Source organism: Jaculus jaculus, chromosome 5, assembly GCF_020740685.1.
Source record: "Jaculus jaculus isolate mJacJac1 chromosome 5, mJacJac1.mat.Y.cur, whole genome shotgun sequence".
NCBI classification, from domain to species: domain Eukaryota; kingdom Metazoa; phylum Chordata; class Mammalia; order Rodentia; family Dipodidae; genus Jaculus; species Jaculus jaculus.
Genome location: NC_059106.1, coordinates 168,942,803 through 168,967,684, shown reverse-complemented (window position 1 = coordinate 168,967,684; position 24,882 = coordinate 168,942,803). Strand labels below are relative to the sequence as shown.

The window sequence follows — 24,882 nt, the reverse complement described above, 5'->3', positions numbered from 1 at the left end:
CAGGTAACAAATAAAATACATACATGTAACTGTAATAAAACAGAACACCACAAAGAAATTACCTCAATTTTTGTTGAACATGATTAGCTCATATCGCAAAACCTACTTTTCTTTCTGAAAACAATGGTCATTTTTTACAGTACTCTTTCAGCTTTTGAAGTTTAGAGACAGCATGAACAAAGAGCCAAATAGTCTCCAACCTGTTGCTGAAGCTTCAAAAGCTGCTGCTGTTTCTCTTGCAGCACCTGCAGCTGTTGCTCGGCTGAAGCCATTGCATGAGAGAGAGACTGCAAAGCTACCTGGGCTGCTGAACTCAGGGCTGTCGAGGCTTCCCCAACTGTCCCAGATGAAAGTCCACCTACTGCAGGAGTAACCCCGAAGGAACTCACTGGCATAAGACAAGGGAAAAACAAAAAAGATACCGGGATGAAGAAAAGGTTCACAGAAGAAACACAAAGCATGCTATCATGACAATAAAACTACAGTTTATTTTCAATCAAGAGAAGAGATGATGGTAGCTCAGTGGCAGAGTGCTTACGTATCTTGCTCAAGGCCCTGAGCTCAATCACCAGCTTCACCCATTAAAGGGGAAAGTAGCCCTAAGTAAGTCCATGAATGAAGTATGGGCTGCAAGTAAGGACCTCTAAAGTATAGAATGAGGAAAACCAGTTCTCAGAGGGTGCTGGAACAACTGCTAATCACAGAGAAACTAGATCAATTGACTTGTCAGTCTCATGCAGAATAAATTTAACTTTACTAAAGTGATCATAAAAATGAAAAAACAGAGAGCTGACTGTTATTTTGCACACCTTTAATTCCAGCGCTTAGGAGGCTGAGGTAGGAGGACTGCTATGAGTCTAAGGGGGGCCTGGGCCTATACAGTAAGTTTCTGGTCAAACTGAGCTAGAGTGAGACTATGCATTGAAAAACCAAGGGGGGACCGGGGAGACGGACAGCAGCTTATATAATTTGAGCACACAGAAAAATGGAGTAGGAGAGTCGTTGTGAGATTGAAGGCAGCCAGAAACTACATAATGAATACCAGATCAGCCTGGACTAGAGCGAGATCCTACCTCAAAAAAAAAAAAAAAAAATAGTGGGAGGGAAGGGGCCATCATAAACTTTAATTTTAAGAATTTTCTTAAAATGATAGAACACACTTAATTTCCTTATTTTAAAGCACTCTAAGGTAAAGCCTGCACACAACAGATAAAGCACTATTTTATACCATAGCCTCTCTGAAACAAGCGTGGAGAAAAACATGTACTACACATTATTAAATTTAACACACCATTGCTAACCCTTAAGTGTTATTGACATTCATTTTCAATGTTTCTCAACTATACATTACGAAACAAATTTCAATTGACTGTCTGTGAAACAAGTTTTAGGAAAAGTTGAGACAAAATTTCACAACTTAATAAATCATGTCAACTTAAGACACAAAACGGGTCAGACTAACAAGGAATCAGCCTTCTACTAGGTGGTAACACACTTGGCACTTAAAAAAAAAAATGAATCGAGCAAGTGTGATCTGCCAAGCCAATGGAAAGCAAGGGATTTACATGAACTCTGCCAATCTTTGCAATAGAAAATATCAGGCATGAATTAGGCAAAATATTAGGCGCTATGATAATATTCTATGTACTGCATAGTCTTAAAACTTTTTTTGGGGGGGGGGGGTTCGAGGTAGGCTCGCACTCTAGCCCAGGCTGACCTGAAATTCACCCTGTAGTGTCAAGGTGGTATCGAACTCATAATATTACTTCTACTTATGCCTCCAGTGCTAGAATTAAAGGGGGTACACCACCACGTCTGGCTTATACTCTTATTTTACATATAATGAAACTAAAGTCAAAGTACAGGCTTATTAGTCCTGAAAAGCAGAGTAACTCAGGTAAATTTATGTGTTTTTTTTTCCTGAGGTAGGATAGCATTCTAGCCCAGGCTGAACAGGAATTAAAATTAACTACATAGTCTCAGGGAGGCCTCGAACTCACATCAATACTGATCCTTCTACCTCTGCATCCCAAGATGTGGGATTGAAGGCATGCAACACCACACCCAGCTCAACATTATCTTTTAAATGACTGTTGAGGACTATGTTCCTGAAAAGCAAGGGGACAGACTACCTCTACAAAACAGGACCGGCCACACTGTGTGTTGTACAGCAGGAGAGAGACTAGGTAGAATGTACGAAGAACAGTTTTTCAAACTTGATCTTAAAAAAAAGGGAGAGATAGACAGTGACATGGAGACTAAAGAGCAAGGCCAGGGCCTCCTACCAGTGGAAAACACTCCAGGACGCATGTGCTACTGTGTGCATATGGCTTTAGGAGACTATGGGGAATCAAACTAGTAATGTAAAGCCTTACAGGCAAGCACCTTTAACCACCGGCACGTCTCTCAAGACACAGATTTATTCTTTTATGTTTAAACTTTTTAGCTTTTTGAAAGCATTACAAATCCAAATATGAATTTTCTAAAAATTAAAAACATTAATTTCATGTCATTTCCAAGAAAATACCTAATTTTTAAGAAAAGATTTTTCAAGATCCAAATTTTTCATGACATGTTTTTATTCTAACATAAAATACAAAACTTCAGGGCTAGCTGGGCATGGTGGCACACACCTTTAATCTCAGCACTCAGGAGGCAGAGGTAGGAGGATCGCCATGCGTTCAAGGCCACCCTGAGACTACATAGTGAATTCCATGTCAGCTTGGGCTAGCACGAGACACTACCTTGGGGGGGTGGGGGGCACTTTAGGGCTAAGGACCCAAGGTTGGTGGCCCAGAACCTACAAGATGCACATAGTGATGCGTCCATCTGGAGTTCATTTATAGTGGTCATAGGCCACACACCCATTTTCATTCATATTCTCTCTCTCTCATGCACTCTCATAAACAATATATATACATATGCAAATGTTTCTATCACATGACTTTAACAGCCAAAGAAAGCAAGGAACGTTATTTCAACCTTACTGAAAACTTCGTATCAGAGAGAGAACAGGGAGTGCAGGAGTACAAGAGGGGAAGGAGAGAAGCAGAAAGAGTTGTACTTTGAAATGCCATATTCACTGCATAAGCTAAGGCATGTGCTTTGTGGCTACATTACATGTACAATTGAAACACACAAGACATTGTGGTCTAAAAGTAAAATGTCTTCCAGGCTCATTGTTGAAATACTTGGTCCCCACCTGTTGATGCTATTTGGGAAGATTGGAACCTTTTAAGGAGGTAGAGCCCTGCTGAAGAAAGTGGGTCACCATGGGAGAGTCCAGAGGTTTCATACCATCACACTATCTGCTGTTCTCTCCCGGCTTCCTGGCACTGATGTAATAGTAAGCAGGCATACCATTCTATCCGTACCACAATGAACTGTAACTACGCAAAAAATAAGCCAAAACATGGCTGGAGTGATGGCTCAGAGGTTAAGGCACTTGCCTGCAAAGCCTAACAACCCAGGTTCAATTTCCCAATATCCACATAGAGCCAGATGCACAGTGGAATTTGTTTGCAGGGCTGCAGGCCCTGGCATACCCTTTCTCTGTGTCTCCAGCCTCTACTTGAAAATAAGTATTTATAAGAAAAACAAGGAAAAAAAAGAATAAAAACATGTCGGGAATGGTAGCACATGCCTTTAATCCCAGCACTGGGAAAGCAGAGGTAGGAGGATCGTCATAAATTGGAGACACCCTGAGACTACATAGTGAATTACAGCTTAGCCTGGGCTAAAGCAAGATACTACCTCAAAAAAAAAAAAAAATCCTTTTCGAAAATCTCTGTCTTATGGAGTAAAATGCGGGGATAGAAACTTCCAGGGCCTCTACTAGGCACCAGGCTGTGGTCCACTTGTAGCAGCTCGGGGAATGAATCGTGGGACTGCAGCACTGCCCTCCCTCCCCAGCCCACTTAATATAACTAACAAGGAACTAGAACGCTCCTGCCTCCATAAACGCAGCTCAAGAAACTACTCTGCTCAACACCTTGCCCTGTAAGCACTTCCCTTCATGTTCATACCCATATATTAACGCTGCTCTCCCTTTTGTGTAGAGAAGCTTCTCCTTTCAGATGGTGGGGACCACCACTGAGAAGACTCAGAAGGCACCATGGTGCTGGGAAGAAATGACAGAGGAGTGCTCAGCACTAAAACATCTCTATCACACCTTCCAAGGCTCAGGGTCCAATAAGGAAGAAGTGGTGGGAAGAATATATGAGCCATAGGACAGACTCCTTACAATGCACTCCTCCTGACCAAAAAAAAAAAAAGGCTGGATATCCATGAGCTCACAGTACTTGACACCTACACAAGACCTTCATAATAGGAAAAGATGACATCAAAATAAAAGACTAATTAAGAGGGGGAGAGGAAAAGATCGAGGGTGAATTTCTAAGGGAAAAAACGGGAATGGGGAGGGAATTATCATAGTTTATTGTCGATAATTACAGAAGCTATCAATAAAAAAAGTTTTTAAAAAGAGGGCTGGAGAGATGGCTTAGTGGTTAAGGCATTTGCCTGCAAAGCCAAAGGATCCTGGTTCGACTCTCCAGGACTCATATAAGCCACATGGCATAAGGTGGTGCATGCATCTGGAGTTTGTTTGCAGTGGCTTAGGCCCCAGTAAAGTCACTTCCATCTCTTGCATACAGATAAATGTTTATAAAAAGAGAACTACTGAAGACAAGCATGGTGGCACACTCCTTTAATCCTAGCACTCAGGAAGCAGAGGTAGGAGGATCACCATGAATTCAAGGCCACCATGAGACTACATGGTGAATTCTAGGTCAGCCTGGGATACAGTGAAACCCTACCTCAAAAACAAAATGGGGGGGGGGGAGAGGGTATTACCATGGGATATTTTTTATAATCATGGAAGTTGTTAATAAAAATTTGAAAAAAATTATTAATTATATTTTAAATACATGAAAGCATAAAAGTTGTTCCAACACACAAAAAAAGAAACCTACTGAATAGTGTGATTAAAAAAAAAAACTAACTGTAAATAAAAGTTAATCTTAAAGCCAGGCATGGTGGTTCATTTGTTTAATCCCAGCACTTGGGAGGCAAAGGTAGGAGGATTGCAGTGAGTTCGAGGCCACCCTGAGAATACATAGTGAATTCCAGGTCAGCCTGGGCTAGAGTGAAACCCTACCTTGAAAAACCAAAAATCATCATCATCATCATCATCACCACGCCAGCACTCAGGAGGCTGAGGCAGAAAGATTGTCTGTCTGCCTGAGCTACACATTGAGCTCCAGGTCAATCTGGACTAGAGTAAAACATGACCTCAAAAGAAAACCGGTTAACATGTTTGCCTGGAAAGCATTAGGACCCAGATTTGATTATCCAGGTCCCACATAAGCTAATGGCTAAAGCCCTGGTGCACCCATTCAGTCTCGGTGTCCCCCCCCAACATTTCTCCCCCCCCTCAATCTCTCTAATTAATAAATAAAAATAAACATTCAAAAACTTTTTCTAGAAATACATGCACATAAAATCAAAATGACTTAGGATTGAAGACAGTGCTATAGTCTGGAGAAGGCAAAAATTTGAAATGAACTATGAATATAAAACTATTCACTTTTTTAAAGTCCTGTACATATTTGCAATGACATTGTGCATAGATTCTTAATGGTAGTTTTCTTTTGTCAGGCTACAACAACGGATTGCAAAATTCCTTGTTTGTATTGTAAATGATTGAATACATTTTGTTAATATGTTTTTACTCCTATGTTTTGCTATTAAAATTTTTATAACATTTCCAAGACAAAAATTAAGTGTAAAACTATTCAGCCATGTGTAGGGGTGCACGCCTTAAGCTCAGCGCTTGGGAGGCAGAGGTAAGAGGATTGCCATGAGTTTGAGATCATCCTGAGACTACACAGTGAATTCCTGGTCAGCCTGGGCAAGATTTGAGACCCTACCTTGGAAAAAAAAAAAAAAAGAAAAAACACACAAAAAAATATTATTCCTGGTATTGCCTCCAAATGTCTCCCATAGCGTTTCTATTTATCACAAAAGCACTGAACTTTTCCTATGCTATAAACTGGTACATGATCAACTTATGTGTCATTACTGCTTACCGCTGCATAAGGAATATAATAAAAAGGGTGTATACCAGTAAACGTACTTGCATCATCCCTTTCTATTCTGGTTCCATCACTCGTTGACACGCAAGAAAAGTGCAGAGGTTCAACTTCCAGAAGTCCAGTGAGGGACGTGAAACTGCCCTCAGCGGCTGTGCAGCTACTGACCTTCCCACTTCCTAGCACAGAAGAAGAGAAGCCACAAAAGACGTGAGGACACCAGTACAGCTCTGCTACAGCGACACAAACCTTATACAGTGCGGAAGCAAAGGGCACGGTGACAGCAAAGCTCACAGAAACAGAGGCTCGTTTCCCTGCAGAGCTGCATACAAGCACATTGGTAGCCACATAGTAGTAAGAAAAAATAGGGATTATTTACTATAAACATTAACTTACCATTAGTAACAAGTCACTTTTATTTTAAATAAAGGAAAAAATAATAAATCAACTGCTAATACTACTTATCAACCAATTTGCTAAAACAAATAATATAAAAGTTCTTTTTTTTTTTTTTTTTTTTTTTTAAGATAGAGTCTCACTCTGGTCCAGGCTGACCTGGAATTCACCATGGAGTCTCAGGGTGGCCTTGAACTCACGGGCGATTCTCCTACCTCTGCCTCCCGAGTGCTGGGATTAAAGGCGTGCACCAAAAAGTTCATTTTTAACTGTGTAGTCTTTGGATACCAACCCACTCTTTATATATCTTGCATCCATTTTGAAACACTATAGTAAAGGTAAGATTAACAGGCAGATCGTTTTTAATTTTACTGATCCACACGCATGCACGTGTGTGTTTTTCTGTGTGTGTGTTTTTCTGTGTGTGTGTGTGTTTCTGTCTGTCTGCCTGTCTGTCTGTCTCTGCTTGCAAATAAGTAAGTAATCTGATACGCCAGGAGCACCCACCACTGCACACAAACACCAGATACACAACTTTTCTTGTGTACAGCTTATATGGATGGCTTCAGAATGCAAACTGTGCCAACAGGCTTTGCAAGTGCCTTTCACCACTAAATCAATCTTCTCAGTCCCACAAACTTGTAATTTTTCGTTAAGTTTCAAGTATTTAAACCTATTTTAAGGAGTGTGATTGATGTAATTCTTTTTTAATTAATTTTTGGTTTTTCAAGGTAGGGAATCGCACTACCCCAGGCTGACATGGAATGCACTGTGTAGTCTCGGGGTGGCCTCAAATTCACAGTGAACCTTCTACTTCTGCCTCCCAAAGCCACCCTGAGACTATACAGTCAATTCCAGGTTAGCCTGGGCTACAGAGAAACCCTACCTTGAGAAACCAAAAAAAAAAAAAAAAAAAAATATGAGGTGATTGCAATGAAAAACAAAAGCAATCAAATTTAAAATCTATTCAAGCTGGATGTGGTATCACACCTTTAATCCCAGCTCTCAAGAGGCAGAGGTAGGAGGATCGCCATGAGTTCAAGGCCACCCTAAGACCACAAAATGAATTCCAGGTCAGCATGGACCAGAGTACGATCCAACATTGGGGGAGAGAAAAAACAAATCCCTTCAAAGATAACAAAAGGGGGAGGGAGGGTATTACCATGGGATATTTTTTATAATCATAGAAAATGTTAATAAATATTGAGAAAAAAAAAGAAACATCACCTTTAAAAAAAGATAACATTAATATGTAGGAAGGGAGGAGGGTACTTAATAGGTTGATATTGTATATATGTGAGTACAATGACTGAGATGGGGAGGTAATATGATGGAGAATGGAATTTCAAAGGGGAAAGTGGGGGGTGAGGGGGGAATTAACATGGGATTTTTTTTATAATCATGGAAAATGCTAATAAAAAAAGAAACATTTTTAAAACAAGATAACATTAATATGCAGGTTATGTATCTTTTACCCAAAATTCTTGGATACACAAGTGCTGCAAATTCTATAATTTTCTCTGTTATAAATAAATAAAAATAGGGCAGGAGAGCTCTCTTAGCAGTTAAGGCACATGCCTATAAAGCCTAAGAACACAAGGTTGATTTCCCAGTATCCAGATAAGCCAGATGGACAAGGGGGCACATGCACCTGGAGTTCGTTTGCAGTGGCTATAGGTCCTAGTCCACCTACTCTCATTCCCTCCCTCCCTCCCTTCCTCCCTCTCTCTCTCTCACTCACTCACTCACTCATAAATAAAAATACATTTTTGGCCAGGCATGGTGGCACATGCTTTTAATCCCAGCACTCAGGAGGCAGAGGTAGGATGATCGCTGTGAGTTAGAGGCCACCCTAAGATTACATAGTGAATACCAGGTCAGCCTGGGATAGAGAAAGACCCTGCCTTGAAAAACAAAACAATAAAAAATAAAATTAGAGCCAGGCGTGGTGGCGCTCGCCTTTAATCCCAGCACTTGGGAGGCAGAGGTAGGAGGATCTCCGAGAGTTCGAGGCCACCCTGAGACTACATAGTGAATTCCAGGTCAGCCTGAGCCAGAGTGAGACCCTACCTCGAAAAACAAAAAATAAAAATAAAGAGTTTAGGGTTCTAAAGATAGTACAGTAGCTAGAATGAAGCCAATATGTAACATTTAGAAATCCTTTAACCATAGAAGTCAGTACCTGAAAGGACATCTGACAAGTCAATCTCATCTGACTGGACACCAATGCTACTGTTATACACATTTTTACAAGAAGAACCACTCATCTCCAAATCAAAAAGGACTGGGTCAAATGGTGAGCTATATAGTCCATATCTGAAAAATGAAATAATGTGTTAGGAATTTTTGCTAATTAAGAGATTACCAATCTACTTAATTGTCAAAGCATTAAGACCAACAACAGAACCGATGACAACTGTGAATCACAGATAGATCTATATTCCAAAAAATACTGTCCAGAAACTCAAAAACTGGGATTCCAATAAGCTAGCAGCTAAGGCAGTAAGACTGTCACCTGATACCTGAAGCAAGGAAAACACATAAAGTACTCTTTCTCACCTCAACCACTGTAGTGGCACCTGAAAAGTACAAATGTTTTGAACAAAATTGCATCAAAATCATTATTTCTAAACTAAAAGAGATTAGAGACATCATTACCAAAAAAGAAACATCCTGGATACATTAAAGTCTGAAGGCCAGGAAAAAGTTCAAATGCAATTTTTGGTGACATCGTTCGACTAAGCTGAAGTTCTGAGTATGTTACCAGCAGACAGAACAGTAGCAGCAGGTGAGTGCAGCACAGGTTCCCATAATGACACCAACGTTGGTAAAATAAACAGGTCACACTAAGTGCCCATTCCCTTAGCGCTGCACACCACTTACACATATTAAATGCAATAAGCACTGTAACCATCTGTAGAATTTCTCCAATGATTCAAGGGGGGGGGGGGATAAAAAAAAAACAAGAAAACAAACCTTAGTCTCTCATCATTTGAAAAAATATAAAGGATAAACAAAACATATTTTTGGAAGAAAAATGGTGTTTTGGGCACATATTTATAGCAACAGTTCTATGCAAAGGGTATCATACCCAGAAAGAGCCACTGTTGGTAAGTTAATATGTTAAAACACCTGGTCTGAAGTAAAGCCTCCAGTGGAGTCAGCCTGTCCTGGAGCTGTCTGGACACTGCAGTCAGCAAGGACGCACAAGCTGTACTGCACCCGGCCAGGTCTTCGTCCTTCACGTAGTTCAGCAGTACGAAGTACCAGTACACTGAGCCTACAAGAAACAACACAAGGTGGTTTTCTTCCTCCTGCTCGAATAAAAAGAACTTAAATTACATTTTTATCAGTGTAACAGCTTTTCCTGGAATTACACCTCTTTGCTCTGGAAATAAAATCCTTAAGGGCAACTTACAATGAACAAAAAGAGAAACTAAGAATCATGACAATACACAGTCTCCTGAAGCACAGTCTTACATGAATACTTTTAAACAAAAGTGAGGATAGCTCAGTCAATAATGTGCTTGCCTTGGGAACAGGATGTGTTCAATCATCAGTACCCATGGAAAAAGCACCAGATAGGGAGGATGCCCTAGGACTGGGGAAGTGAACACAGGCAGATACCTAGAGCTTCCTGGCCAATCTAAATAGCCTAAATAGTGAGCTCCCAGCCCAAGGGGCAAACCTACCTCAAAATAAGTAGGTAGATTCCTGAGGATGTCTTCTAGCGTGCATGCACACACGCACACAGACTCATATACAAACCATATACAGCCCCCTCCCCCAGAAAAAGGAAAAGAGGTGGGAAAAGAAGAATCTCAGTGTTTCCATAGTGTCAAACTAGAACTCTATTAAGTACGCATCAGAATTTTAAGCAACCTCCACCCAAAAGTGTCCTCATGAATCTAACTAAAAGATCAGAGACTAACTACTGTGCTGAAGAATGTAGTCCAAACAACTCTATTCAATTTTAAGAACTTTAGCCAATTTATGTTCAATTGTGAAGAGTCTATAAGAATGAACTCTGAGAATATTTATACCAGTAACAAAGACAAAGTCCTAATGAAACATTTATCTCCTGATTAAACCTAGTGAAGAAGGTTCTGAGGAGAGGTAGGAGGGTTTATGTGCCTAAACTTTTAGAACTTGGGGAGGGGAAAGGGCGGAGGAACCTGGAGTTCAAGGCCAAGTACAGAACTAGTAATACAAAGTTCAAATCGGTGTGAGCTGTATGAGATTGTAGCTCTCAAAAATAATTGATGTGACTAAACAGAATACAGTCAAAAATGCCTAATAAAAACTAATACTAGAACCAATAGGTTGTATCAGTAGTCCTTTATTGTAATAGCAGAAACCAGTAAAAAAGAATCCTTTATTGATATTTTGGTGAACTGCTGAGCAAGTCCCTACTTGAAACTACATTTTTTTAAATTTTAGAGAGAGAACTTTTAATGCACCAGGCCCTTATCTACTTCAATCGAACTCCAGATGCTTGAACCACCTAGTGAGCATATGCAACCTCACAGTTAACCTCACCTTTCTGTGTCTGGCTTTCATGGGATCTAGAGAGTGGAGCATGGGTCCTTGGGCTTTGTGGCAAGTGCCTTTACCACTAAGCCCTCTCTTTAGCCTGAGAATTATATTTATTTTTGATAGAGATTTCCTTGAATTTTTCCAGATTCATACAAAAAAAACACTGGTACCTTCTGGGGAATCTGACATGCCCTGATTGTTCCTAGTCACACACAATGGATTCATATATGCAATGGTACATGATCTGTTTTATTGACCTATGACATGTCATTTACGACATGTGATCTGTGGTTAACAAACAATTTAATGATTTTAATATGGTACAGAGGGTATGTGTTGAGAGGCTGCATTTTTCTGTTCAATCTAATCTACTATGAGGAATGCCATTAGAGAGTACATATGCAATCTAGAACAAATTATCAGGCTGGAGAGATATTCAGCAGTTAGGGCACATGCTTGTGAAGCCTAATGAGCCAGGTTTAATTCTCCAGGTCCCACAGAAGCCAAGAGCACATTGCAAAGCATGCATCTGGAGATTGTATGCAGTGGCTAGAGGCCCAGGTGGGTGCATTCTCCCTCCCCCAAACAAATAAATCTTTTCTCAAAGACCAAGCTGGGTGTGGTGGCGAACTCCTTTAATCTCAGCACTTGGGAGGTAGAGGTAGGAGGACTGCCGAGAGTTTGAGGCCACTCTGACACTACATAGTGAATTCCAGGTCAGCCTGGGCTAGAGCGAAACACTACTTTAGGGGAAAAAAAAGACCTAATTATCAAAGCCCCATCGGGGGAGGGGGACCAGATATGCTACAGGAAAAAAACTGAATTGAATACAGAAAAGAAATACCTTCTAAGTTAACCACTATGATGACACTTATTTGTGATAAAAGTAGCTTTACATACCTCCAGTGGCTGCTGCTGGTAAAAACGACATATTATCAAGTAATGCCTTCAATAGAACAGATCCAAATCCAGGCTGACATGGGTCACACTTGCCATTACTGAAAGTTTTAATAAGAAAAACTTTATAAATATAATTCATGATTTATATTCAATCATAGCCAGGTGTGGTGGTACATACCTTTAATCTTAGCACTCGTGAGGCAGAGGTAAAGGAATATCATGAGTTCAATAAACCTGTTATACTACTTTAAAAATCTTTATGCCGGGCATAGTGGCACATGCCATCAATCTCAGCACTTGGGAGGCAGAGATAGGAGAATCACTGTTAGTTCAAGGCCAGCCTAAGACTACATAATGAATTCCAGATTAGCCTGGGCTAGTGAGACCCTACCTCAAAAAACCAAAACCAAAGGCTGGAGAGTTTGCTTAGTGGTTAACGCATAGGCCTGCAAAGCCGAAGGACCCAGTTTCTATTCCCTAGGACCCACGTTAGCCAGATGCCAGATGCACAACAGGGCACACGCATCTAGAGTTTGTTTGCTATGGCTGGACGCCCTGGTGCTCCCATTCTCACTTTCATTATCTCTCCCTCTCTCTGTCTCAAATAAAGAAATAAAATAAATGTTTTTTTTAAAAAGCCTTTAAAATGTATTTACTGAAAATCTGCCCTAAGGCCCTACAAAGACACAGCAAGACAATAAAGACTAAACGTATACAGTGGGTTTCATTGGTGGGGGTGGGGGCGGGGGCAGGGGCAGATTCAGGGAGTTAGAAACAGGCTCTTACTGTAAGCCCAGGCGACCTTGCACAAATGCTACCTCAGCCTCCCCAGCGCTGTCACTAAGGTACGCGCTCTCACACTTCATAACTTTTTTTTAACCAACAGACCACTTTTGTTACGAAAAAGGGTTAGGAGCAAGCAGATAAACTCATGATTTCCCATTTGGATTTTTATTTATTTATTTGAGAGAGAGAGAATGGGCACACCAGGGCCTTCAGCCACTGCAGATGATTTCCAGATGCATGCGTCCCCTTGTGCATATGGCTTACATGGGTCCTGAAGAATCAAACCTGGATCCTTTGGCTTGGTAAGCAAACACCTTAACTGCTAAGCCATCTCTCCAGGCCCATTAGGTCTTAAACATTTCTTAAACAACTGTTTCAGTAGTTATAGGAAATAACCTCTGAATGTTAGAGAAAATGTAAAGATAATTATCTAACAAGGAATAAGACAGACCTAGATAATCGGTGACAAAAAGTGAGGTCAAGGGGGCTGGAGAGATGGCTTGGCGGTTAAGCGCTTGCCTGTGAAGCCTAAGGACCCCGGTTCGAGGCTCGGTTCCCCAGGTCCCACGTTAGCCAGATGCACAAGGGGGCGCATGCGTCTGGAGTTCGTTTGCAGAGGCTGGAAGCCCTGGCGCGCCCATTCTCTCTCTCTCCCTCTATCTGTCTTTCTCTCTGTGTCTGTCGCTCTCAAATAAATAAATTAATTAATTAAAAAATTTAAAAAAAAAGTGAGGTCAAGGTTCCTTACTAAATTTTCCAAACCATGGCTAACAGGCCAAAAAAAATAGACTCACAGAGAGATTTGCGTGACATGGTATTTTGTTCTAAAAACTTCATTAATCCTTTTTTTGGTTTTCCAAGATAGGGACTCACTGTAGACCATGCTGACCTGTAATTCACTATGTACTCTCAGGGTAGCCTTGAATTTATAGCTATGCTCCTGCCTCTGCCTCTGCCTCTGCCTCTAGAGTGCTAGGATTGAAGTTGTGCACCACCACACTGGGCTCAATATTATTCATCGGAATACCAATAACCCCAATCAACCATTGAAATGCTAAGTTATACACACATATTCAATGAGGCTCAAAATACATTACAGCCAAGGTTCCATCACCAAATTACAGGTAATCCTGCAAAGTGTGGTTTCAACTGAAAAACACACCAACCGGGGCTGGAGAGATGGCTCAGCAGTTAAAAACTCTTGCTTGCAGCCTAGGCTTGATGCCTCAGTTCCCACATAAAGCCATACGCACAAAGTGGTTCACACATCTAGAGGTTTTAGTTTTTAATTTTTATTTATTTGAGAGTGACAGACAGAGAGAGAAAGAGGCAGATAGAGAGACAGAATGGGCATGCCAGGGCCCTCAGCCACTGCAAACGAACTCCAGACACATGCACTTCCTTGTGCATCTGGCTAACGTGGGTCCTAGGGAATGGAGCCTTGAATGGGAGTCCTTAGGCTTCACAGGCAAGCGCTTAACCACTAAGCCATCTCTCCAGCCCAACATCTAGAGTTTGTTTGCAGTGGCACACCCATTCTCATTCATCCATCCATCCTCTCTCTCCCTCTCTCTGCTTGCAAATATATAAATAAATATCACACACACACACACTTTTTTTTTCTTAGTTTTTTGAGATAAGGTGTCACTCTAGCTCAGGCTGACCTGGAATTCACTATGGAGTCTCAGGGTGGCCTTGAACTCACAGCAATCCTCCTACCTCTGCCTCCTGAGTACTGGGATTAAAGGCTTGCACCACCATGCCCAGCAATAAAAATATTTTTAAGGGGGCTAGAGAGATGGCTTAGCAGTTAAGGCATTTCCCTGTGAAGCCAAAGGAACCAGGTTCGATTCCCCAGGACCCACTTTAACCAGATGCCCAAGGGGGCACAAGCATCTGGAATGCATTTGCAGTAGCTAGAGACCCTAACACGCCCATTCTCTCTCTCTCTCTCTCTCTCAAATAAAGAAGCTGGATAAACAAAATAGACATTTTTAAAAATATACATTTTTAAAATACCAAAGCATACCAACCTAATGCATAATGCTAGAAACCGGGCACACTTATGGGCTATACTTCGTCCTGCCTCAAAGAAGCAAACCCGTACAATGTCTGAAAGACATTTCCGTGTTTTTGACAGGAGGCTCTCATTTCCTTCCTTTGAGCTGCAAAATATTAGCAGATAAACAAGACTGATTTTAAACACGGAAACCTATCAGCAAAAGGACATGCATCAATACATGCAAATCACAATCACTAACCTTCCAGGTCCGTTTGCATGGACTCCCGCTAGCCAACAGAGCGTGTCCAACACAAGGCTCTGCGCATGTTCTGTGACCTGGCTATCATCTCCTTTTCTGCATAGAGTGTTAAGAAGCTTCTCGTGAAATTCAGAAAACTGTAACATGGCGCATCGCTGAACCCTAAAAAAGAAAACAGAAATATGTTACAGAAGGACATAGAACAACAATGAATTAGACTAAAATGTAGGGTAGTGTCTCTTCTTTTGTTTTCTTTGTTTGTTTGTTTTCTTTGTTTTGTTTTTCGAGTTAGGGTCTCACTTTACCTCAAGCTGACCTGGTATTTACTATGTAGTCTCAGGGTGGCCTTGAACTCATGACTATCTTCCTACCTTTGCTTCCTGAGTACTGGGATTAAAGGTGTGTGCCACCATGGCCCCAACTATAGTATTTCATTTTAAACCACAAACATGAAAACTTTTAAAATAACACAACACAGTAAGGGGCTGAAGATGTAGTTCAACATTAAGAGTCCTTATGTACTTCATAAACCACCCCTAGTTTAACCCCAACAACTGCTCTTCTAAAACAGGAAGAAAAAGAGGAGGGAGCCTCACAAAAGCTGACTATATGTAGTACTTTATGAGTAGAACTTTAAAAAAAAAACTTCTATGTATGTATTTATTTATTTGAGAGAAAAATTTTAAAATTAAACTCATATTCTCACAGAGATTACAATTTCCTAAAAGAAATGGAAAGCAATGGGCTAGAGAGATGGCTTAGCGGTTAAGCGCTTGCCTGTGAAGCCTAAGGACCCCAGTTCGAGGCTTGATTCCCCAGGACCTACATTAGCCAGATGCACAATGGGGCGCACCTGTCTGGAGTTCGTTTGCAGTGGCTGGAGGCCCTGGCACACCCATTCTCTCTCTCTCTGTCTCTCTCTCTCTCTGTCTCTCTGCCTCTTTCTCTCTCTCTGTCACTCTCAAATAAATAAATAAAAATAGACCAAAAAAAATTAAAAAAAGAAATGGAAAGCAAACCATAATGTTCAGGCTGAGCCAGGCATGGTGGTGCAAACCTTTAATCCTTGCACTCGGGAGGCAGAGGTAGAAGGATCACTGTGAGTTCGAAGCCACCCTGAGACTACACAGTGAATTCCAGGTCAGCCTGGGCTACAGAGAGACCCTACATCAGAATTCAAGTAAAAGATGTGTTTTCTATCATGTGTGCATTTGTACTTTTAACAATGAAAGAATAGCAGAAGAGCCAGGCATGGTTCTAAGTGCCTGTAATCCTACAACCTGGGTGAGCAGAGACAGGAAAATAAAGGCTAGCCTGGGCAACATGAAGCACTATCTCAAGATAACAAGAGCATTGAAATAGTTGCTCACTGGTTAAGGCACTTGAGTGCAAAGCCTAAGAACCTGGTACCCATATAAGCCAAATGCATGTATCTAGAGTTCGCTTGCAATGCCTGGAGGCCCTGGCATGTTCATTCATTCATGTTCTCCCTCCCTCTCCCTCTCTCTCAAATAAAAAAATGAAACAAAAAATAATTTTAAAAAATATGGCCAAAGGAAGAGTAGGACTACTTACAATGAGCTCTTCCAGGCACACAATGGCCTGGAAATCCATGACCTCGCAGTGCCTGGCACTACCTACCCAAGTCCCCATAACAAAAGCAAAGATGATGACATCAGATTATAAGAAGGACTGAGTGGAGTGTGTGATAGAGACTGGATTTGTGAGGGGAAGTGGGGAAGGGGCAGGAATTACCATGGCTTACTATCTATAATTATGAAAAGTTGTCAATAAAATGAAAAAGCAGGGCACGTGGTACACACCTTCAATCCCAGCACTCGGGAGGCAGAGGCAGGAGTGCTGTCGTTGGCTGGAGGCCAGCCTGAGACTACCTAGTGAATTCCAGGCCCGCTTGAACTACAGTAAGACCCTGCCTCGGGGCCGGGGGGGGGGGGGGGGGGGGGGGGGAGGGTTGGTGATGAGAGGAGAGGTGGGGGTTGATGTTTCTGTGTTAAGGTTTTAACATTTGGTAGTTTGAAACATGAACCTCAAAATTTTCATGATGGGACAGGAGAACTGGGTTAGTAGTTAAAGCGCTTACATGCAAAGTTGAAGGACCCAGGTTCAATTCCCCAGGACCCATGTAAAGCCACATGCATGAGGTTGCACATGCATCTGAAGTCCATTTGCTGGGGCTAGAAGGCCTAGCTCACCCACATTTTCATCCCACCCCCTTCTTTCTCTCTTTCCTTCACTCTCTTTCAAATACATAAATAAAAGATTTTAAAAACTATTCAAGCCAGGCGTGATGGTGCACGTCTTTACTCCCAGCACTGAGAGGTAGAGGTAGGAAGATCGCCATGAGTTCAAGACCACCTTGAGACTACAAAGTGAATTCCAGGTCAGCCTGGACCTCCAAAAAACAAAAATTAAAATTAAAAAAAATTACATTCATGATAAAAAAGATAACTATTATTATCATAATAATAATGCTGTTAAAATTAAATGAGTTTAGAAGGTCTAAGGATTAATTCCTTTTGCTTAACAGTCAGCTCACATTCAAATGGTCATGACACAATCTAATTTCATCTACCTTGACAACCCTCCAAGCCCTAAATGTTTACAAGAATGAGAACACTAGACCTCCCCTTAACTCCTTGTTTTGCTTTTTTCTCATCAACATTTTCTTCCAGAACTGTCTTCCTGCCCTCCACCAATACACTTTTGGGGTCCCTTAGAAATACCCACTGGATGAGAGTCCACATCACCATACCCAATGATCCAACTCAGCTTGAAGAAGCCTGATCAGGCACCCTAATGGCACTTAGGGTCATTTCTTCAGAGGGGGAATTTGAGGCAGTTCAGGGGTGACTGGGCCATTACAAGTGAAAGACAGGAACATTCTTGGGCCTGCCAATAAAGTCTCTACTTTGCTAGAGAGCAGAGACAGATTTGGCTCCTCCTTATGTCTTACTACTGATAAAGGAGTTCCCAAGGTCTGTTTTCCCATGAACAACCTAATCCCCACCCTGGGACACAGCATTCCAGGAAGACTTAAATCTTATCCTGGAATTATGGTTATTTAAACTCAGGTGACTAAGGCCCCAAGGGACTCTATACATAACCCCAGTGTGGACCACAGGTTGGGCTTCATGCCCTCGCCCCCTCACAGTGAGGACTCTGCACTTCTTCCTCTTTCCTCCTCCTAATTTAGTAAGTCTAAAAACCTTGAAGGAAAAAGAAAACTATGAGGAGGGGAGGTGAGTGGAGCAGAAGAAAAAGCAGGGGAAGATGATATGAATTACCTTTCCTTAGACACTGATGTTTTCTTAAATCGTCGAATGGTGACTGATACCTCCTGAAGTAAGTCACAACCCCGGAGATTTTCAGATTTACGAGTGCCACTTGCATTTTCATTCTTAACATTAGATGATTTTTCCTAAACATACAAATTTAAACAATTTTCCACAAACAAATGAAACAAAAGGCCTATTTTAAATCAAAGTAATAAAATAAAAACAAATAAATCACAACTGTAAGTACAAAATACAAATTTCAAATTAAAGGACAGCTCTTACCACCATATTATTAACTTAATAATATCCCACATATAATGGAGAAAATAAAAACAGTCAGGCTGGAGAGATGGTTTAGCAGTTAAGGCAGTTGCTGCAAAAACCTAGGAATCCACGTTCGACTCTCTAGATCCCACATAAACTAGAAGCACAAGGTGAAGCACTGCAAGGTGGCACAGGTATCTGGAGTTCAACTACAGTGGAAAGAGGCCCTGGTGCAACAATTCTCTGTGTGTATGTGTCTGTCTGTCTGTCTGTCTGTCTCTCTCTCTCTCTCTCTCTCTCTCTATCTATCTATCTATCTATCTTTTTCCTATCCTTCTCCCCCCCCCGCCACTGCCAAAAAAATTTTTTAATGTATTTTTAAGTAACTACAAAGAAAAGAATAAACAAAGGTCAAGTAAAAAGACAATGAAAGGTCCTTGCACATGTTTATCAAATCCGAACCACACATTTGAAATGGCATTGCTTTCATTTAAATACTAGGTTCACACCTTGCCAGCAGCAACTTTTGCCAAGAGAGAAGCAAGCGAGTAGCCCTTGTTACTCTGGTGTTTTAGCGAAGGAAGTCTCACAACAGGACGAAGGCCACCATTACAAATCTCATCTGTTCCTCTTTCATTTACTGCTTTGACGTGAATTAAAAATGAACGATATTTTCCTCCTGCCATGCCTGGAATCACCAACAAAGCAGGCTGTTATTCACCTACATATAACAAGGTAAGTAACAAATCCACAAACAAGTTGTGTGAACTTTTGGCATGTCTGTCCCCAAGGGCATTGTTTATCTCAGAGGTGAAGTTCTATGAACTACAGATAAACAAAAAAAAATTGAACTGCTTTCTGGAGTACCAAAAATAACTGTGGTAGGAAATATATCCAATCCATCTAGCCTTCTTACAGAGGCATGTATGTACATAGGTGTGTACACACATATACATAGCATTTTTAGAATTAGCAAAGGTTTGCTGGTCATGGTGGAACATGCCTTGGGCACAGGCAGAATCACTGTGAGTTAAAGATGTGCCTAGAACTACAATGTAAGTTCTAGGTCAGCCTGGGCTAGACTGAGACCCTGCATTGGGGGAAGGGGGCTGGAGAGAGTCACAGTTTCATTACACAAGAAGTGTGGTCAAAACTGGGTGAGATAAGACACAGCTAAGATCCCAGCACCCTATAAAGTGAAGGCAGAAGGATCAGCAGTTCAGGAACACCTTTGGCCACACAGTGAATGTGAGCCCAACCTGGGCTACCTGTGACCCTGTCTCAGAAAGTAACTTCAGGGCTTCAAAGATGACTTAGTGGTTAAGAGCTGGCCTGTGAAGCCTAAGGACCCTGGCTCAAGGCTTGATTGATTCCCAAGGACCCATTTTGGCCAGACATACAAGGGGGTACACGCATATGGAGTTCGTTTGCAGTGGCTGGAGGCCCTGGCATACCCATTCTCTCTATCTGCCTCTTCCTCTCTTTGTTACTCTCAAATAAATAATTAATAATAATAAAATCAACTTCAAAGGTAGGATCACACAAAAACAGTTGCTAGCTGGACGTACTGGCACACGCCTTTAAGCCCAGCATTTGGGAGGCAGAGGGAGGAGGATCACCCACTGTGAGCTCCTGGCCACATTGAGACTACATAGTGAATTCCAGGAAAGCCTCAAAAAAACACAGTTGCTGAGGGCAGAAATAACCTCACACACAGAAGCTAGTAAAATTCCTAATGAAAGTCCCAAACAGAACTGATTTTCATGATGTTTCTTTAAAAGTATTTTTATAGCTGTGATATTGTTTATTGCACTTATATAAAATACATTATTTCACCTTTAACAAGCTTGGGGCTTGTTAATGTCAACATCCCAGCATGCCCTGATAGATCAAGGCCACTAGCCAGCCATACTGGGCCACACAGAATGTCTTCTTTATGATCCTCTAAAAATGGACATAATCTAAGACCTGAAAGCAAAGTACATGTGTTTTTTAGTTCGATATTTGAAATGCAATAAGTATATATCCATTCTACGTACATATAATACTACCACACAAAATACAAGTGAGAATGTGATCACTAAGAAATCACCGCCATGCTAAGAAAATATAATCAATTATCTGCTATATGTGTTGCTTACCACAATCATTTTACATTTAATTTTGATTTTCAAAAAATAATTTATGCAATCATGACTTGATTTCAAATCACAAGGAATTAAAAATAAAAAAGGAAGCATTAGTGCAGCTGTATTCGCAAGGATGAGCTGAACGTTAAAGCAGACTGCTAAAGCAGAACTACAGGTTATTTGCAATCATGTTTTTAAAACCAAATTTTTGCAAGCCACGAGGGAATCTTTGCCCAACACGACGCATTTGGCGCACTACTCCTCTTACAGCGAGGGACGGCGCTCTGTGACTTAACTCACACTGTGACTCCTCTACATCCATGGGCTGCATTTCTTCATTCAAATCAACCAGTGACGGTTTCCCATTTTGTTCCACTTCAATGTTAAGAGCTGGAGACAAAGGAAAGGTGATCTGCCTATCTACTTCTGTTTCTAGAGGATAAAAATATTAGTAAACTTAATTTTGCTTAATATCAATGATATTTTGTACCTAAAAAAATCTAATACTTTCTGGGCTGGAGAGATGGCGAAGCGGTTAAGCGCTTGCCTGTGAAGCCTAAGGGCCCCTGTTCGAGGCTCAATTCCCCAGGACCCACATTAGCCAGATGCACAAGGGGGAGCACGCGTCTGGAGTTCGTTTGCAGTGGCTGGAGGCCCTGGCGCACGTATTCTCTCTCTCTATCTGCCTCTTTCTCTCTCTGTCACTTTCAAATAAATAAATTAAAATCTTTAAAAAATATATTTTAAAAAAAAAATCTAACACTATCTATTAACTTGGGACTACCATGATGCTCATCATAAATGTTCTTTGTCAGGAGAAAAAATTAATTCAATTATTTTATACACTTTCTCTCATTAATGGTGATGAAATACTCGCCTGAAATAATGACCTGTTAGGAAGTAATTAAAAATTCTTACTGGGCATGGTGGCAGGGCCTTTAATCCCAATACTTGGGAGGCAAACGTAGGAGGATCTCCATGAGTTCGAGGCCACTCTGAGACTACATAATCAATTCCAAGTCAGCTTGGGCAAGCGCGAGACCCTACCTCAAAAAAAAAAACAAAAAAAAAACACTAAAGTTCTGCCAGGTGTGGTGGCACATGCCTTTAATCCCAGCACTTGGCAGGCAGACATAAGAGGATTGTCATGAGTTCGAGGCCACCCTGAGACTACACAATGAATTCCAGGTCAGCCTGGGCTAAAGCGAAACCCCACCTCGAGAAAACTAAAAACAAACAAACAAAAAAGCTCTTACACTAAGCTGCACAGTACAAGTAACTGCAAAGTTTGAAAAGATACCAACAGGGCTGGAGAGATGGCTTAGCAGTTAAGGTGCTTGCCTTCAAAGCCAAAGGACCTCACGATTCTGGAGTTCCTTTACAGTGGCTGGAAGCCCTGGTGCGCCTATTCTCTCTCGCAATCTCCCCCTCCCCACTCCCTCTCTCAAATAAATAAAACTAAAATATTTTTTAAAATACCAACAGCTCAAGTACTAGACCCCATTCAATAACCCTGTCATGATGTGAAAGAATACACATGGGTACACATACAGCTCACTTAAATATACAAGCTCATATGATTTTGTTTTGGTTTGGTTTTTGGTTTTTCAAGGTAGGATCTCACTTTAGACCAGGCTGACCTGGAATTCACTATGTAGTCTCAGGGTAGCCTCAAACTCACAGGGATCCTTCCTCTGCCTCCCAAGTGCTGGAATTAAAGGCACCCCGGAACTGAAATTTGTAGCGAAGAACAAATTTTTCAGATTTCAGTGTTTTCAGCCCTAACTGTCAAGCTGCCATTTTACAATAAAATTATTCTACTTTTTAAATTAACCTTTTGGAACAAACAAACTGTCCAGAACTAACACCTAGTTCCCAAATGGCAAAACTGTACAATGGATTTTAAAAATTCAGTGTATCAAACATTAAGAAGAGAAAATAAAAGCATGTATGTTCCTGGCACTTCATGAAAGGCTGGCTTCAATGATTACTCTAAAACAGCAATTCTGGGCTGGGAGATGGCTCAGCTGATAAAGGCACTTGTTTGTAAAGCTTGCCAGCCCAGGTTCTACTCCCCAGTACCACATATAGCCAGGTGCAAAAGGGGGGCATCCGTCTGAAGTTTGTTTTCAGTGACAAGAGGCCATAAAGGGCCCATTGCACCCTCCCTCTGACAAATAAATTAATAAAAATGTTTTTCAAAAATAGCAATTTCTGAAACAGTTTTTCTTACTAACAGTTCTCTTAGGAGAAAAAGGAACAAAGCTAGTAATTCTAAAAGTGAAACGAGTTCACAAAGAAACTGATCTCACATCCAAAAAAACATGAGTAAAAATATCCAAATTTATGAATTCCAAAGATTGCTACTATTACTGGAAAACTCTAAAATGTCCTTTGTATTACTTTTCAAAGAAAAAAAAATTCACAAAGCCTACAGCAGACAAGTAGCTCTGAGGAAAAGAGACATCAGAACCTAACCGGACAAGTTAAAAATTTATTTTTTAAGAAACCAACCACAAGATCCATCCTTACCGCTGACTTTCCCTAGGCCTGGGGCTTTGTTTTTCAGCAGTGTCACTTGTATCTGTGGAATACTGGTGATGTTTGAGTTTAAGACGAATTTGAAGTCCACATGTCCAACCATACAGGCTTTAGGTAGAACCAATTCAAACACATGTTCATCCCAGCTGTTGCTGTCAAGTAAGGTAGAAAATGCTAAATAAAGCAACAATTTTCCTTTATTATAACCGCAGCATCACCAATCCAGCTTTCTGGTTTACACACAATGTCCAATAACACTCAGTGTTTATCAAAGTGGTTGTGGAGACGTTGGTCTGCAACCCAGAGGTCAGGAGCACCCATAGTTTAAGGTCATCCTTGGGCCACTGTGAGACACTAGCTCAAAAAAAGTTTCTCAAGGGATATGTAGAGGAGATAAAACATCCCACAAAAGAAAAGTAAACTTGGGAAAGGGGATGATCTTGTCTGAGGAAGGTATGCCTGCCTCAGTCCTGCTCCCACCAGAAAGACACTGCATGCATCAGAATCACCTGCACCCTTACACCTCACCCAAGCTCTATGGATGGAGCTCCAGAGCCTTCATTGTGAAATAAGTCCCTTTAAAATCATCCATTCTGACTAGAAATTCTTCATTTCTTTCACACCAGATATTTTTTATCAGAAAACTCTTATTCCTTCTATCTCCAAACTATATCCAAAAGAACAGCTTTCTTTTCACCATCTCCATTACTATCATTATATTCCAAGCAATCAACTGTAGTTCAGCAACCAAACAGGATTCCATTCTCCTGTCACTGTCCTCATCACAGCCATGACTACCGTTATCAAGTCTCAGTACTAACAGCTAAACCAACCCTTCCAAACTATGGAGTATACCACAGTCTATCTGTTCTCAAAACCCTCTAGCACCCAGATTTCCCACGTAAAGTCTGTCTGACCTTACTTTTTCCTACTACTCTCTACTTTAGTCAACCATGTTTGCCTTCTACAAATCATAAGAACATTCTTCAATGTCTGTAACTTTGTATTGTCCCTAAATCAGTACGGCTATAGAGGGCTTTCTAAAATCCCTCATACACAAAATAGCATTCACACTCTTCTCTCATACAAACACACTTCCCCCAAACTAGACTAAACACAGTTGTAATCATCTTTGAAGATCTTATGGCCATTTGGCATAAAATATATCTACTGTCTAATATCCACTAAAATACAAATTCCATGAGAACCACATTATTAAGTGTCTACAAGGGTACCCTGCTTTAATAATAAGTATTTAAATATCTATTTAAACAAATTTTTGGGCTAAGCATACAAATAAATACTAATGCTAGATGATTTCTATTGTTTTAACCTGTAACAAAAAAATAACATAGGGCTAAAGAAATGGCTTAGTGGTTAAGGCATTTGCCTATGAAGCCAAAGGACCCAGGTTCGATTCCCCAGGACCCACATAAGCCAGATGCACAAGGAGGAGCACACGCATCTGGAGTTTGTTTGCAGTAGCTGGAAGCCCTGGCGCACCCATTCTACCCCCCCCCCATTGCAAACAAATAAAATTTTTAAAAAACTAAAACAAGTAAATAAATAAACAAATAAAAGAAAAAATTATTTTAAAATAACATCCAAAGCCAAATGACAAATCCAAAAACCTGATTAAACTATAAAGAGAAGCGGTGGTAGAATTAGGAACAAACACGCG

General features: G+C 40.9%; 1 protein-coding gene across 4 annotated transcripts in view; it reads right to left on the bottom strand.

Moving 5' to 3' along the window:
• Birc6 (baculoviral IAP repeat containing 6) overlaps positions 1–24,882 on the bottom strand; it is a 202,419-nt gene that overhangs the window by 119,777 nt on the left and 57,760 nt on the right. For 2 of the 4 annotated variants that reach the window (XM_045148971.1, XM_045148972.1), the window contains exons 13-24: positions 23,193–23,353; positions 20,961–21,050; positions 20,368–20,499; positions 19,041–19,219; positions 18,277–18,410; positions 14,972–15,133; positions 14,744–14,875; positions 11,925–12,022; positions 9,621–9,768; positions 8,671–8,804; positions 6,125–6,271; positions 201–388 (exon numbers count right to left, since the gene is read on the bottom strand). In XM_045148971.1, coding sequence (XP_045004906.1) covers positions 201–388; positions 6,125–6,271; positions 8,671–8,804; positions 9,621–9,768; positions 11,925–12,022; positions 14,744–14,875; positions 14,972–15,133; positions 18,277–18,410; positions 19,041–19,219; positions 20,368–20,499; positions 20,961–21,050; positions 23,193–23,353 — 1,705 coding nt within the window. Of the gene's footprint in view, positions 1–200; positions 389–6,124; positions 6,272–8,670; positions 8,805–9,620; positions 9,769–11,924; positions 12,023–14,743; positions 14,876–14,971; positions 15,134–18,276; positions 18,411–19,040; positions 19,220–20,367; positions 20,500–20,960; positions 21,093–23,192; positions 23,354–24,882 lie in introns of all 4 variants that reach the window. The other 2 variants (XM_045148973.1, XM_045148974.1) reach the window with 2 other exon arrangements.